Raw genomic sequence first — 16,731 nt, forward strand, 5'->3', positions numbered from 1 at the left:
GTCTTCGAACATTGAAAGTTCGCGCGTTCGACGTCAACGGCCCAACGCGTGACCTCATCAAGCTCGTCACTCCCTACTGGGCTCAACACAACGGGTTAAATACCAATTGTCCGATCCAATACAGTAACGCGAGCTGGCAACAAGTTTTAATCGACGGAAATCTGAAATAATGCAACATGTCGGAAACATCCAGTTGCTGCACAATCCAAATTCTGAACGATACAGAAAGGACATCATATATTCCTACTCCGGAGGCACTGTGCAATGTTCTCTGTAAATATTTATTCATCTAACATTTTTTTAAAACCTATCAGTTTGTTCTTAATTTAATAATTGGTTAGAAAGTGTAGAAAGGTAGAGCCCTAAATGTCTAAAGGGAGTCTTTAGAGTTGGCAGCCTTACAAGATTGTTCCGGATTTGGAGACTAATCTGCTGAAGAACTGCTTTGAACAAGTTAGATAAAACTCTAAAGGGATCATTTTCAAATCTAATTTTCACTGAACTCTTACTGTTAACTGGTTCAAAGAGAATGGAAAAGAAGAGGAAAATACTGCAGTCATATCTATCAATGTGATGCAATACAATTCAACTGTGCCTGTTAAATTTAAGACCATTTTATCAGATTTTGGCTCCACTACAAAATTATACTACACGGTACATAATGATGGTGATCGAAAGATGGCAGTCAGTTGTAGAAGGATGCTCCATTGCTATTTTTGTAACAATTTAGTTTTACCAGTCAGGGTTGTTAGTTCTGAGCTGAACCCCCGAACCTGGTGGACCGGTGGGTCACTGTTCGCCTGGCCTCTAACCTTTGACCTGTTTAGTATAGGTGACCCTACCAAGAGCCAAAACATAAAGCCCTATCTCCAGCCAATATAGGTCTCCGGATCATTAAGGCACGCAATCTTCCGAACCACGACAGGCTTCTGGTCCTCTTGGAGGGCGGTTGGTATTATAATTGGGGGAAAAAAGCAAAAGAAGATCGTTAATTGATGAGATCGTTGCAGAATGGCAGAAGAATGTTTTCGCCAAAAGTATGATGTTCATGTTTTATCCATATTTGAGAGTATGTCAAATTGAAATTAAATAATTTGAAAATTAATAATGAAAATCATTGAGCTGATGTACTTATTAAAATAACATAGAGGAATATCAAAGTACTCGTGGTTTATAGTCTATTTTGATCTTAGAAACTTAAAGAAACTATGGAAATAAAAACCCTAAGATATTAAAAACATTGAAATATCACAAAAATATATAGAAATGAATGCACACAACTATCATTGAGGATTATGGGCCCATTGTTCTTAAGTGTGTACAACTCTTGGCTTCCTTTTGTAAGCAAACAACTACCCGGTTATGGTTATAAATTATTTTTACTGTTGGAAGAAAGAGAAAAGGATGAGTAAGGTTGGTGATTTGACTTTAAACTAGATAGAGGAGAGTCAGAGTAGCCAAATTAGCAACAAAATTGTCAGGCATGATTAAAAAGCTTATCAAAAGGTGTAATGGTTATATTCAATGAATACAGAGATAATTAGTAAAAATAAAAGGTAAATTTAAAAGACTTTGTAATAAATTTACAGCGTGCAAACTAAAACCTGAAAAATATATTGGGAGATATATAGAGATAATTACTTAAGTTTCTCAAAAAGATTAAGGGCATAATAAATGAAATTACCAAAATAATTTCAAAGTTAATTTTAAGGGAATAAAAATGGAACACCATTAAATAAATGGAAAACTTTACTGACAGATGTATATACCCGGTGGAAAATGTTAATCGTGCGGAACTGCTTCAATGCAGAGTGACTTGGCTTAAGCAATTCCAGTGAAGTTATTGTTTTGTTTTGTGTATGAGAGGTGCCACTGCGAAGTAACTTCCAGATGTTTTCTTCCACGGAGAATAAAAGTGCCGTGTAAAAAGAAACATTAAAAAGTAAACCTATTCATTGAGCGCGCGCACACACACGTTAAAACTCCCGCTCATATGACCGCCTGGGATTATGGGACCCTCCAGTGAACCTCACAACCTCAACACTCGCTCCGGCCAGTCTGTCTGAGACTTGGTTTTCCGGGCCTTGAATTAGCCAATCAGAGACCAGGGGCTAATTACGTCATGCGTTTGTTTGCGAGGGGGCGTGGCGATGACGTGAGGCCGTGCAGGCCCGATCGATCGGACGGGTGGCGGTAGAGTGGGCCCCGGACCCACGGCCTTGTTTACAGTCAGGCTGTCGCACCGAGGCCGATCGCGAGTTCGTCCGAGCCGCCGCCACGTCATGGCGATGTATGGCGGGTCGAGGCCGAGACCCAGATACCGTGGTGGTTGTGGCGGTGGCGGAGCGGCGCGCGGTTGGTACTGCGAGCCAGAGCGGGGCTGCAATGTTCTGCCGCCATCGGGAGTCTTCCAGGCCAATGGGCGCCTGTGGCGAGCGCAGCGATGCCTCGGCAAAGGCTCCTCGGCTGCTGTCTATGGTGTGACGTCGGGGACGGCGCGGGCCGCCGTCAAACAGTTCGTTCATGACACCAAGTCAGACTACGGCTTCCTGACGGAGAGCGGGGTCCTGGAGGACTTGCAGGGCCACAGGAACATTGGTAAATACCCGAGGGACTGGTGGGAGCGGAGCCCGGGCACCTGTGGGCAAGAACGTTCCCCAGTACACGCCGCCCTGTCCCTGCCACATTGGGGACACTCCCTCTCACACACACACAGAGTATGTATTGCTCTCCCCACAACCTTAGGTACACGCTACCCCACCCACGTTCACCCTTTTATACATTGCCCCCTGCCTATGCGTATTACCCCCACCCACACCTAACCACTGATGCTCCATCCTCTGCATCCCCAGTTCCGCTCGCATTCCCCCGCCTCTTGTCCCTGCAGCTTGCTTTGCTCCACGTACTTTCTCAGCGACTGCATTTTGACACCAGCAAGTGTGGAATAATGCCCATCTTTTTGCGTGAACTTGATAGCAACCCACACACTACGTGCAAAAAGCCTACAGTGGATTGCTACCAAATTCATCTCCCACCCTGCCAATCAGAACTAAAGTGTAGGTGTGAAGGACTTAATTCCCAAATCACTGTCCCGCATTGTTAATGTGTGTTTCTTTACAGATGCTGATTTGGTTCATTTCTGTCTTTTCCCATTTACCATTGACACTTAGTAATGGATGATAGACTATTACATTCCTTCGCCTCATATTTTATGATTAGATGTTTCTGTTTGGGTCTATTTGCAGAAATGATAGAAAAAGACATAAATGGAAAGAAATGATACTGCAACAGTTCGATCATTGAATTTATGTAACACAATTAGCAAGTTTCAGCCTATCACAGATGCTGCTATACAAATAAATTTTATATCTGCTCCATTGGGTTAATACAAAATATGTTATGGCACAATTTCAGGGTAATACTTCAGTATTTATGCCCAGTCAGTATAAGTTAATAATTGCCTGTTGTTTGCATATTCTTTTGCTTTGTTGAAACATAGCTCCACTTTAGAAGTTACTTCAGTGGCTACCAAGTGTTTTACAATGATCTGAGTCTATACAAGTAGACTGTAAGCATAATCTTGATGCACTGCATTATGCAATGCTACTAAAACTAAATGAGGTGGTAAATTAGAATTTGCATATTATGTGGACTGTAATCTAATTGCTCCTTGACTTTTTTTTTCAATCAGTGTCCATTTGAAGAAGGCAACTGTCCAGCCATTAGTATTACAGGTATTCAAATAGCTCAATGAGTACTATACATAAATTAACACTGTCGAGATATATTGCAGTTTAACATTGAGCATATTCCGAACGGACATTAATAGATAAAACACATGTTCCTTGTTGTTTGGAATCATGAAAATGGAAGTGATGAGAAACTTTCTAGGATGAATTTACACCAGGAACCCAGTGCGCATGTGAATATCCCTGGGGGAAGGCATACTTATTACAAAAAAAATCTTAAGTTTGTTGCCCTGCCTTTTTGAAAGGCCTGTAGCCAATTTATTTTGAATGGGGAAAAAATACTCAATTTCTTTTGCACCTTTACAGCTAACAATATTTCAAGTATAGGAACTATTGTAATGTAGAAAACTAGGAACCAGTTTAAATACAGAATATCAAAAGTAAAAGTTGAGTTCATAGTCGTTTGCACAAGTACATGTATGCACAGGAGCAATGAAAAAATGTTACTTGCAGCAGCATCTTGGGCATATAGCATCAAAGACAAGGTTCGCAAGAAGAACTTAGACAAGTTTTACGTGAAAGAAAACAATTAGAATAAAAATAAGTCCATGTAATGCAAAATGATTGGAGTGCTGTACTGTTACTAAACTAGCCATTAGATGTGCCTAATAATAATGCATTGTTAGACAGTTTAACAGAATGAGTTGCATTTCTGTTTGAATATTAAAATATCTTTTATATCAACCTGAAAACAAGTTCTTGTGAAAAAGTTTTAATTTTCCAATCATTTGTGTTTCAGTGTATATAATTTCAATTAAAAATACATTGTGATCACTGCAGGCTTTGCAGGCTGCAGAGGATTGTATGAAAATAAATTGATTAACAAACAAATTGTGTGCTGATTAACATGCATCCCAGTCCATCACATCAAATATTTTGCACGATCACTATACTGGTTTCTCGTTTCTATTTCTATGCAATGAGTATTTTTTAGTACGCAATTTTTTTTCTTGGCCCTTGTTATCAAAGCACTTGGAAGAATGCATGGAGAAGGGTAACATGTATTTACAATTGTATCAGATCTTTCACATAGCTTGTGACATTGCAGTGATGTTACAATTAGAAGGTCAGATCAGGGAACAGGCTGTCTTGGTAAATAAGAAAACAGCTAGAACAACATTTGAAGATTTTGTATCATACCCACACTTCTAATCAAAATGCTCCATCCAAAAGACCTGCTTCAAAGAAACTTATAATAGGGACTGAAGTAATGCAACTATTATTTTAATGTTTAGTTTTAAAAACTATGCTTCTGTAAGAACATTTTTCTCCATTGTTAAGTTCCACATTGTTTACTGTCTTCTCCATTTTGGATTCTTTCTTTGTTGCTCATAGAACAAGTTTTTATTCAGCACATTTTCTCTCCTGTCCTCTTCAAATGTTTGAACTTAATTTGACTTTACCATTGTCACAGCTGACTTGAAAGGAGGTCCTTTCCCTCTATGGTTGAATCAAATGTCTCTGCCATTTGAACCATAGTAAGTGCAATCACAATTAGGAAGTAATTATTTTACAGTGACGTGATTGGGTAAACTGTATCTTTGACAATGACTAATTTAATGCTGTAGAAAAGGTACTTCATTACGTTTCCATGTGCCATTTCTCTTCCATTATAAAAATATTTGTCCCACGCATAACTAGATAGAGCCTGAGAAGCTGTGCCATGCAGATTCAATAAACTGGTGGTAATGATTACGGTGCAGTAGCTCTTGCAATATCATAGTAAGCAGGCTGTACATAATCAAACCACACAGTATAATGTGTTTATTGAGCTGAGTAATATTAAAGAAGATTATGAAAAAGTAATTTTGAAAGTATAAGTGGCTGCTTTTAAAATTAAAGGTTAAATATCCTGGGAAAGCAAAGGATCAAATGTAATAAGCACAAATTGGATCAATGAAAGTGAAATCAGAGAAAAGCAACTGTATTGAAACAAATGTAAAATTACAAAATAAAGTACAACAGAATACGAGATCAAGGACCAGAAATTCATTAAGTACAATATTTTTATTTTGCTCTGTAAACTCATTTTGTCATTTATGCTCTCTTGTCTCATACCCTTGTACAGACATCCCCTTTTGTTCTTTCTTCCTGCATTTTAATGTATATTTCTCCTCAACTTTCACCAGTTCAGATATAAAAAATAATTGATCAGAAACATTAACTGTGTTGTTTCCTGACCTGCTGAATATTTCTAGCTTTGGGTTTTATTTATGATTTTTATTTTACTCTTGTGTTATACCAATTTGTTTCCTTAGTATTACTGTCATAGTATTGAAGAAGGTCAAAAGACAATGATAGATAAATGTATACAGCTATAATTTTTTATTTCAGCAGGTGCATATGAAGCATATTTGGTGGTGTAGCAAAGGTTTCAGGAAATTTAACAACAGATAAGAGAAGAACATTCTAATGTCTTTTCAGATCAAGTTACCCAGACAATACATCACTGACTGGCAAGCCTTTTCCATTTGAAAAGGATGGATTGATTTATACCTGCAGCCACACAGCTCTTAGATATCCAGAACTTTAAAAGAAATGCAAATGATCAAAAATGTAGACCCTCAGTATTGTATAAAATAAGCCCCAGAGCAATGCTTTAAAAGTAGAATTAAGAGTGAATTTGTTGTTGAAATGCAATGTTAAAATTAACTAGGTTTCCAAAAGTCCTTTAGTTATTTAAACATATAAACATAACTCATAATTAAACTCTGCATTTCTGAACAGGACAGTGAAGGTAGTGAATTTCATCACTAAATAATTTCATCAAATCAGTTATACTCAAATATTACAGAATTTACCACCAAAATTTGAAATGCACTGGATCAGGATGATTCATAGAGCGTAGATCTAATACTGTGACTATGGCAGCTTTCTGCCACTTTTGATGAAGGTGTGGCCTCTGTCAGTCGTGGTCGACCATGGGTACTGCACCTCTGGTAGTCACTAAGAGTGGCTTGTCCAGGGTAGAGTTGATATGGAGATCCGTCTGTTACCCATGCAGTGGGACCCCCCCCTCTCCAAACTGATGACTGGTCTAAAGGAACAATGTAAGTCAATACAGTTTGGTGCCAGCAGCAACACAGGAGTTGCCGTGCTGGTGCTGGGTACAGCCAGTCAGCTGCCTTTGTGACTCCGACTCCGGATTTTTCCTCAGGGTTTACTCCCAAAACCTTTCCTGTAAGCAAGTATAGCCACAAGGCAGCGGAGGTTTGAAATTGGAGTTTTCCCTCTCCTAGGTGAGCTACCATCTGTGGTTAACAAGCCCCATCTGCCCGGAGCCATTGATTTTAAGGCACCTTTGCTCCAATTCTTTTGATGAAGAATTGTGGAAGTATAGATTGTCAAAATACTGTCCAGTGTAGTGTAAAATGTTTATCTAGTTGTGCTTGCTATTAGTCCCATTAGCACTGATTATTTTATCTGAAAGGACATTCCTTTCTTAGAAATCTAAATCATTTGATTTATAGAGCATAGTTTGTTTGTTAAAATTAAAATAGGAAATAATTTAATAGGACTATATATATTGGATCTAATTTGGGGACAAGGTTAGGTTCCAGTAAAACAAAACAACATTTAAAGAACTTCATTTCAAGCAGAATGCCCCCAAAAGCTTTCATATCTAATATGGCTGGCAGTTTTCTTTTGCAGCTATTTTCTATAAACAGTAAGAGAGACAAGTGACTGGTTAATAGAGTAATGAAGAAAGCTCACCAAGTCTGTGCTGACCAGCAAGCACTAATTTTTTATACCAATTATATCCTAGCCTATTTTCCACATTTCTCTTTCTCTCCCCTCTGCCCATTATTCTACACTTATCTACACAATGGAGACAATTAACCCAGCAAACCATGGATTTTTTTTTTGAGGAAATTGGAGCATCACAGAGAGTGTGGAAACTCCACACATACAGCACTAGGGACCAGGATTGAACTCTTCATTGGAGCTGGGAAGCAGCATCTCTGCAGCTGCACAAGTGTGTTGTCCCATTACAACTTAATGTGTTGGAAGGATGACTACAGATGCAAGGAAGACAACAAACCTCTTGCTTGTCTTCAGATAATGTCTTAATATCTCTTATATCCATGTGACTAGGCTTCAGTTTAACATTATGGCCAGTGATACAATATTTTTTTAGGTATTACAGAAACAAAAGATGCTTGATGCATGAATTAGTCAAAAATTTAAAATAGGTTTAAAAATGGGTAGACCCAGTAAATGGAGCTATCTCTGTTGATAAATAGCTACTTAAACTTTAGTAATGACATCTAAACTTTTTATGGTATACATAAACTTCCCAAAAATAATTGAATTATAGCAAGGACATCTTGATTTACCAACTCTTGAGCTCAGCTTAGTACAAAGGCATATAATTGTTACTGTGTCATTTAGTACAATTGACCTGCACAATGTTTCCTTTCATTTCACATGTGAGCTTCCACTCTGCAGCCATTTTCTCCCTGAAGCCCTCTCTGGATAGAGGTTTATCTTGCAGTAAGTGATGGGTTTTACTTCCAGAAATGCTATGACAGTTATTTAAGCTAGCAAAACACTGAATACATATATGAGCATAGTTTTGTATAACACATCAACACTTTGGTCCACCACATCAATGCAAACTGTTTTGCTCATCTATGCTAATCTCCTTTCCCTGCAGGACTATATCCTCCTCTGCCTTGCCTATTTACGTCTGTCTAAGTGCCTCATAAATTTTGCAAGTATGTCTGATTCCCTTGGTAAAAGCAGACCACTTTAAAATTTCTATCTCTTACTTCAGCTCTATGCCCTCTTGGTTTTAGTACCTCTAAATGAGAAAAATATTTTGATTATACCATCTGTGCCTCCTATATTCTTGCATACATGCATCAAGTTGAAAATATTTGGGAATTTGTAGAAATGAATAATGATCAGAAAAAATCTCAAAGAATCATGCATGGTATTTCTAAAAGTTTTAAATATTTGAAAAAAAGTATATTTAAATTAGCTGAAACTGGATGTAAAACAAGTTCTGATAAAGGATGTCAACTCAAAGCATTGGTTAGCCTTGTCTCCATAGGTGCAGTCTGACCTTCTGAGTTCCTCCAGCATTTTGTGTGTTTTCCTGAAACTTGCCTGCCTCGTCAAAACCATTTTCTCTCTATTGGAGTTAATGGTGTTACAGTGGTCAAATATTTTTGTCAGATTGGACTGTAAATTTATGCACCACTGACTTAAAATACCAACAAGTTCCTATTTGTAAAAGAGGGGACTTCCTGTCCATCAACATTTTGGACTCTTATCATCTTGAACATTTTAACATTTTGAACTCTTGAACAGCTTTTGGAAACAGTTGTTTATTCATTTCATTCTGTGATGCAAAATGCTTGTAACATTTGATAACAAAGCTGTGAAGTGATTTTGGGCGCGTGAAAACACATCAGATGGAAAAGAAGCTTCCTAATCCCCCCCCCCCCCCCCCCGAAGTAGAAAAGTGGTTTTGCAAATAAATTTAAAAATAAACTGGAGTTAAAAAATAATCTATGCATTTAAAGTAGTGGTTTGGCTATTCCCTGGTGGTGTATTGACTTTTTCAAAGGAAGTTGTTTATGCAGCCTTGGTATTGAGAACACAAAACAAGCTGACTTTCTCCATTGTTTGAATCACTTCAAGTGAGGTCAAAACTTTTGAGTGCAAATTTCAAAAACTAAGATCAAGGTTTTGCAATTAATTTACCACCTATGCACAATGGTTTTCCTATATTTTCTCAGTCTGAGATCCATTGTAAATTTTCAAAATCTGGTACTTAGAACAGCAGTGGAAGGCAGAGAGAAATGCCAATTTTCATATCCATTTCTAAAAGTCCCAATACTGTATTTTGGAAGTTAACTCATAATGTAGAAAACATCTGCCAGTCTACACATAATGAGTGCCGACAATCAGCGGTGTTATATTTTGATGATATTAAGAGCACTAAGGATATTGTTCCTGCTCTTCAAAATTGTGCCACAGGGTCTTTTAAGTTAATGCAGATGGTAGGTAATACTCTTTTTCATCAATAGCACTGTTAAAACATTTGTATCATACATATGATATATGTATTTTTAAACTGTGAGATCAATGTGTGTTATTTGTACTTTGATATTGACCAAGATTCCCAAAAACACATTCACTAAAATGTTATAGTAAAACGAGCATTTGCAAGTCAGAATTGGAAGCTTGGAACAAAGATAAAGTAAAAACAGAAAAAGCATATTCTATCATTTCATGTGGATTAATTCCATAATTTCTTCTTTATATTCCAGTAACTCTATATGGGAGATTTTCTAACGTATCCTACACAAACCAACGTTGCAACTGCATTTTGCTTGAACTGTTGGATGTCAGTGTCTCTGAGTTGCTGCTACACTCCATTAATCGAGGGCATTCAATGTGGATGATCCAGCATTGTGCACGGGATGTTCTGAATGCACTGGCTTTTATTCACCATGAGGGTTATGTGCATGCAGACCTCAAACCTTGTAATATCCTCTGGAGCGCAGAGGATGAATGTTTTAAACTCATAGACTTTGGGCTTAGTTTCCAGGAGGGAAATCAGGTAAATTAGATAGTTCATTAATGTAAAAGTATAGCAATAAATGTTCAAATATTTTTAAAAGCATAGTTTGTCAAACATTTGTGCACTGCTTAACAGCAAAAACTTGCAATGATATTAATACTTTAAAAGAATATTTTTGAATAAATGCAATACTGCTCATTTCCATCTGGACCTTATTTGAAAGGGTTATCTGATCTGACATATTGAAAGTAAGGGAGATGTGTCAACATTGAGAAAGACAAGTCAAGTGTCTAGTTTGACAGTGGTGGTGCCAGAATTGCACTTAATATACAGCTTAAATTTTGAAGAATTCAACAATCACATTACAGTTTCAGTAAGTGGAAAACTATAACTCTGGCAGTTTTTGGTGAGGTAGATGACAAGTTAGAAAACTTGTTTAATCAGGAGGAGCGGGCATAAAATTTTGAAAAACTGGCTATTTTTATGGGAAGATTACTTATGTTAAATAAATTATGTCAATAAAATTCAAGATTTATTACATGATCCGTGCAAATTTTTGCTGTATACTACAGTCATTACTTTCACAGAAGTCTGAATTTTAAACATAATCATTGGAAGTTGCCAAAGATGAAATAAGCTACTTGAGCTTTTGCTAGCCAAATGTCTTAAGTAGTTACAAATGAACAATTGAGCAAAATAAGTTGAATTAATTTTTAAAATGTAGCCTTCTATCTTTAACTTTTATAGTTAATTTTGTCAAGAAGTTAGAAGTTGGACATTCATTGCGTAAGCAGTTTCTTTAGCATATGACAGTTGATTTCTTAAAGTAAATTAATCAATAAAACCTTCCAATAGCAAAATGCATTTTATTATCATACAATGTTCCTGAGGGCTTTACAGGACCTAAATTAAATACTGTAACTTGCTTGAAAGGATCTGGAAATCGCTTATTTGACCTACTTTAGGATATGGTAATCAAAGATTCAATCATAATATGTCTTTGTTTGCTTATTCCATGCAGGATGTAAAATACATCCAAACTGATGGTTACAGAGCTCCTGAAGCAGAGTTGCATAATATTCTGGCACAGATGGGATTGGAAAGTAATACAGAATGCACAACAGCAGTTGACATTTGGAGCCTGGGAGTAATTTTGCTGGAAATGTTCTCAGGAATTAAACTGAAAGAGACAATCAAATCTCTGCAATGGAAGGTAAGAACTGATATTTACTAGACCAAGATATTTAAAATATACATTGTAACTTTGATTTACAGGTCAACATGAACTGAAAATGGACATGTTTAACAGATATGAAGAGAGATTGCAGCTAGTTATAAGCATAATGGATAGGGAGATAAGGGTGACGATAGCATAGTGATTGGCACAGTTCTTTACAGCACCAGCAATCACTGATCAGAGTTTAATATCCACCACTGTCTGTGAGGAGTTTGTATGTTCTCCCTGTGATCGCATTGGTTTTCTCTAGGTGCTCTAGTTTCCTTCCACATTCTACATATGACAGATAAAGCTGATCTTTAAAAGATTTCACCCTCACTGTTGTTGGCAGTATAAATAGTTTGGACAGAGTGGATTTTGTGAAATATACCCAGGAAAGCTTTTTTATTGATGTATTGATGGAACTACTAGGGTGGGTTTCAACACTAGGCCACCTCTTGGGAAATTAGTTTAGTCGAATTTATTGGGATGTGCACAAGAAAAGCAAGCAGTATTCACAGTAAAAACAAATTAAATATAATTTAAGCAAAGTTTTTCCAAGAAAGGACACAACTAGAATAAAAAAAACACAAAATCCATTTTAGTGTAGTGATCAAAGTTGTCCTAGTGTTATTAAACTGTAGTGATTAGAACCAAATGGTTGAAAGGAAATAGCTATTCTTGAAACTGGTGGTGTAAACTTTAAGCTTCTGTACCTCCTGCCCAGTGGTAGTTGCAAGATTGTATGGCCCGGATAGTAGGGATCGTTGACAATAAATGTTGCCTTCTTGTAGATAGTAATAAGGTAAGGCAAGTGTAGGAATTGTCTGTCGGCGAACATTTTTGATACAGTGACCATAATTCTCTTAGATTTAAAATAGTTGTGGAGAAGGATACCGTGGTTTCCATTGCTGGGGATCCAGGAACTGGAGCTGAGCAAATTTTGGAGCCATTAGACAGGATCTTGCAGGGGTTGATTGGGTGAAATTGTTTGAAGTACATTTATTATCGAAGTACATGTATATCACCATATGTAGTCCTGAGATTCATTTTCTTGTGGGCATACTGAATAAATCTATGGAATAATAATCATAACAGAATCAATGAAAAACTACACCAACTTGGATGTTCAACTGGTGTGCAAAAGACAACAAACTTTGCAGATACAAAAAGGAAATAATAATAATTAATAAATAAACAATAAATATCAAGACCATGAAATGAAGACTCTTTGAGAGTGAGTCCATTGGTTGTGGGAACACATTAGTGATGGGCAAGTGAAGTAAGAGCCTTATGATTGAGGGGTAGTAACTGTTCCTGAACCTGGTAGTATGAGTCCTGAGGTTCCTTTACCTTCTTGATGACAGCAACAAGAAGAGAACATGTCCTGGATGGTGGGGGTCGCTGATAATAGATACTGCTTATCTATGACAGCATTTAGGAGCATCTGGTCAGTGAAAGGCTTTTCAAAGTATGTCAGGAGTTCAGGGCCTGCATGGGTGAAGGGCAGGACCAGCAGGTTTCAGACACTATGACAAGAGATTTTGAGTCCTGGTTAAGAAAAAGAGAGAGGCAATTACTGTGCATGAACAATTGGGAACTTGTAAATATCTCGATGGCTACAAGAAATATAGGAATGCGCTTAAGAGAGAAGTTAGGAGGGCAGAAAATAGCATATGAGAAGAATCTAGCAGATAAGGTGTGACCTAATCCAAAGAGATTCAGAAGGTATATCAGAAGGATAACCTGGGAGAGAGTAGATCCCTTTAACGGTCAGCAGCCCCTTTGTGGGACTAAAGGAAATGGGTGAGATTTTTAATGAATATTTATTTCTCCAGTTTTACAAAGAGCTAAACCAGTGGAAATGTCAGAAATGAGGAAAATAGGTGTTGTTGTTTTAAACCTCATATGAATGAACAGGTGGAACATTGGAGGCCTGAAGTGCATTCCTCTTCTCCTCCCCCTCCTTCTCTTCCTCCTCTCTTTTCTTTTTCTGCTTATTCTTCCCATCACTCTTACCAGGCATAGGCCAGTGACAGTAGCTTGCCCGAGTACTCTGTCCTTGGCCACTTTCAAGTTGTCTCCAGGTGCAGCACAGGTTTAGAATTCTTCCTCTCCCAGGGACAAGGTTTTTGGAGCTTCTGTTGGCGTTTCTGTAGTTCTGGATTGTTTCAGGATGGAGTTACTAGCCCCATGATCAATCCTCATCCTTTTGCAGCCTGGTTTGGGACCATCCATGGCAGAGTTTTGAAGTGCATTGAGGTGAATAAATCTCCAGTACCTGACCTGGTGCATTCTCGGACCTTGTGGAAATCTAGAGAAGAAATTGTGGAGGCCCTTATGGAGATTTCTTGCTCCATCTTTGGCCACAGCTGAAATTGCAATGGCTTGGAGAGTGGCTGATGTGGTATTAGTGTTTTAAAAGGGTAGCAAAAACAAGACAGGAATCTATGAGCCAGTAAATCTGACATTGGTGGTGGTTAAATTGTTGGCGGAGATTCTGAAGGACAGGATCTGATTTGGGACAGTCAGCATGGTTTTGTGCATGGGAAATCATGCCTGACAAATCTCTTAGATTTTTTTGAGGAGATATCTTAAGGATAAACAAGAGTCGGTAGTAGATTTTGTCTGTATTAACTTTAGCAAGGCCTTTGACAAGGTCCCACTTGGTGAGCTGATATAGCAGATGAGCTTGCATGGGGTTCAGGGGAGCTCGCAAGGATTTGGCTCAATGATAGGGAGCTGAGAGTGATGCTTGAGGATTGTTTCTCAGACTGGAAGCTTGTGTCTGGGAGTGTGCCACAGAAGTCGATGCAGGGACCTTTGTTTGTAATTTATATAATTCCAAATGTGAATGCACAAAGCATGCTTAGAAAGTTTGCTGATGATACTGAAATAGGTTGTGTTGTAGATAGTGTAGGTGGTTATGAAAAAACACGGGGATTGATATTTTATATTGTAAGTATAAATGCATTAATATACAATACACCCTACCTTCATTATATGCGGGGGTAAGTTCCTCACAGTCGATGCATAATGTGAATAATTATTTAAATGGAGAAAATAGGGATGCGTTCTGGAGGGCTTCCTAAATTATGTTTTATCTGTAACTTATTCACATTTTCATACTAATGCGACACAAAAGCAGTACCGCAGGGCAACATTCGTATTACATTTCATCAATTTAAGGTAATATTCAACATAATAAATCATAGAAAGTTAACATACTAGAGTGTACAATGCTCACCAACAGTGGCAGGTGTGTAGGCTTCGGGAGATGAGTGGTTGTTGTGGTGTCGGGCAGCTTTACATGGATGAGGTGGATGGTTGTGGGTTGTCAGGATCATCAAGGACAGCAAAGGGTCAAGGAAGACTCACAGAACTCTCAGAACTGGAGGCAGCAGGAGATGACACCGGTTTGAAGGAAGTGGTGAGGGTTTGCTTGGCAGCATTTTGTTTTTCAGTATAAATTTGCTTGTAGGGAAGAAGGCTTGACTGCAGGAAATGACTGAAATGCTGACTCCGTTCTAAATTTGGGTCCATGTCCATCGCCATTTGTGCCAAGTGTTCCGCAGCCTTAAAAATTTCTGCCAGTTGCTTCTCAGCATTTTTCTTTATGTTTCTGATCATGGACTCACCCAGGACGAAGTAGCATCCCAGAGCTGTGTTACCTTCATCTGACGCCACCCTGTTTATAATTTCCAACTTTTTTCAAGTATTAAAGCGGTTCTCTGCCGTTGGCTTTTGGCCCAGGACTTGACATCGGATGCTTAGGAGGCATAGTTAAATACTTCCGGCACTAAAATCACTGCACCGTAGGTAAAAACAACAAAAGTTTAAGAGTGCAAGATCACACATCCACACGTTGCCAAAACCAATGTGAGACTGGCGGGACTGAGACTGTGAGGTGTGCGCACGTGACTTGTATTGGTGGGAAAGCAGTGCTCCTCACATAACTATGAGTTTTGGACACATATAAGGAGAAGTTGGTAAATATAGGTTCCTCGCATAACTGAATCCACGTTGTCTGAAGACGCATATAACGAGGATAGGGTGTATAATTATATTGTAGATTGTAAATAATTTCCCCTATTTAACATCTGCCAAAGTGTTTTTCATTTTCCCACAAACACATCTAATTTATAATTTTTATTTGGAAATATAAGAGAGGCTCGCTCATAAGTAGAATAGTGCACTCAAAATATGGGAAATAATAACATAGTAATTGTTCTGCAATTTTTAAAAAAGATTGACTTATTTTTTATGATCACACTCAAAACTTCTGTTTTCTGATCTAATTATTTTTGTTCTATCTAGGCCAACAGTTCTGCTATCATAGATTCCATTTTTGTAAGTAAAGATATGGTATATTCAGCTATCCCAGTCTATCACCTCAGAGATGTTATTAAAAGGTAAATTATCAACCTCTAATATTTACTAACTAAGATCTTTTTATTTAAATGGATGTTGCTATTCACAAATCATTTAAATTTAAAAAAAATGTAAGTTAAACATGTGTATGCACTAGTTGGGACAGGAAAAATATCTGTGCTATATCAAACTATGGAAACGTAATGAATAAGAGTGTTTTAAAGACAAATGTTATAGCTAGTGGTGTTAATTCAGCTAATCTTAATGTTTATGAGCATTTGCTGCAAGGGATAACAAGAACATAATATATAAAGGTTACTCTTTATTAAATATGTTAAACCAGATTATTTAAGTTACTGGAGTGGTTTAATTCTCAATCACTAACTCAGAGGTTAGACTGCTGCCACTGATCCAAAACAAACAATTTTCTCTACTTTTTAAGTTATTTCAGTACAATGCAGATAACTTACTTAATGTGAATTTTATTCTTTTTAAGTAGCTCCTCAGTCAAAAAATCACCAAAAGCAAAGATATTTAGAAATAATGCAAAGATTGTCTTTAATATGTAATATATTATTAAAATCTAAACTTGATTTCTTGTTAAGTAATACAGTAGACATTTTGTATATACTTACTGAAGATCTTGAGTTCATCTAAGCCTACAATAGACTTTAAGTGTACTTTATAAATTTAGAGGCCTGATTCTGGCTTTCCTTTTCCAAGACTACTAGTCACCTCTGTAAGGGATGAAATTTATAATACACATTATCTGCAAAAGCCTTAGGCACCCTAGCTATATACATGTGCCTAAGATTTTTGTACAGTACTGCAAATAGTGCAGTTGCATACCACTGGAGAAC

General features: G+C 37.5%; 1 protein-coding gene across 1 annotated transcript in view; it reads left to right on the forward strand.

Annotated features, from left to right (window-relative positions):
- The first annotated feature begins 2,144 nt into the window (after positions 1-2,144).
- The window catches only part of uhmk1 (U2AF homology motif (UHM) kinase 1), a 30,510-nt gene continuing 15,923 nt past the window's right edge, over positions 2,145-16,731 (forward strand). The window contains exons 1-4 of the mRNA XM_059984730.1: positions 2,145-2,598; positions 10,031-10,323; positions 11,306-11,497; positions 15,818-15,912. Coding sequence (XP_059840713.1) covers positions 2,283-2,598; positions 10,031-10,323; positions 11,306-11,497; positions 15,818-15,912 — 896 coding nt within the window. The 5' untranslated portion in view covers positions 2,145-2,282. The remainder of the gene's footprint in view (positions 2,599-10,030; positions 10,324-11,305; positions 11,498-15,817; positions 15,913-16,731) is intronic.

This window comes from Hypanus sabinus, chromosome 11 (genome assembly GCF_030144855.1).
Source record: "Hypanus sabinus isolate sHypSab1 chromosome 11, sHypSab1.hap1, whole genome shotgun sequence".
Lineage (NCBI taxonomy): Eukaryota > Metazoa > Chordata > Chondrichthyes > Myliobatiformes > Dasyatidae > Hypanus > Hypanus sabinus.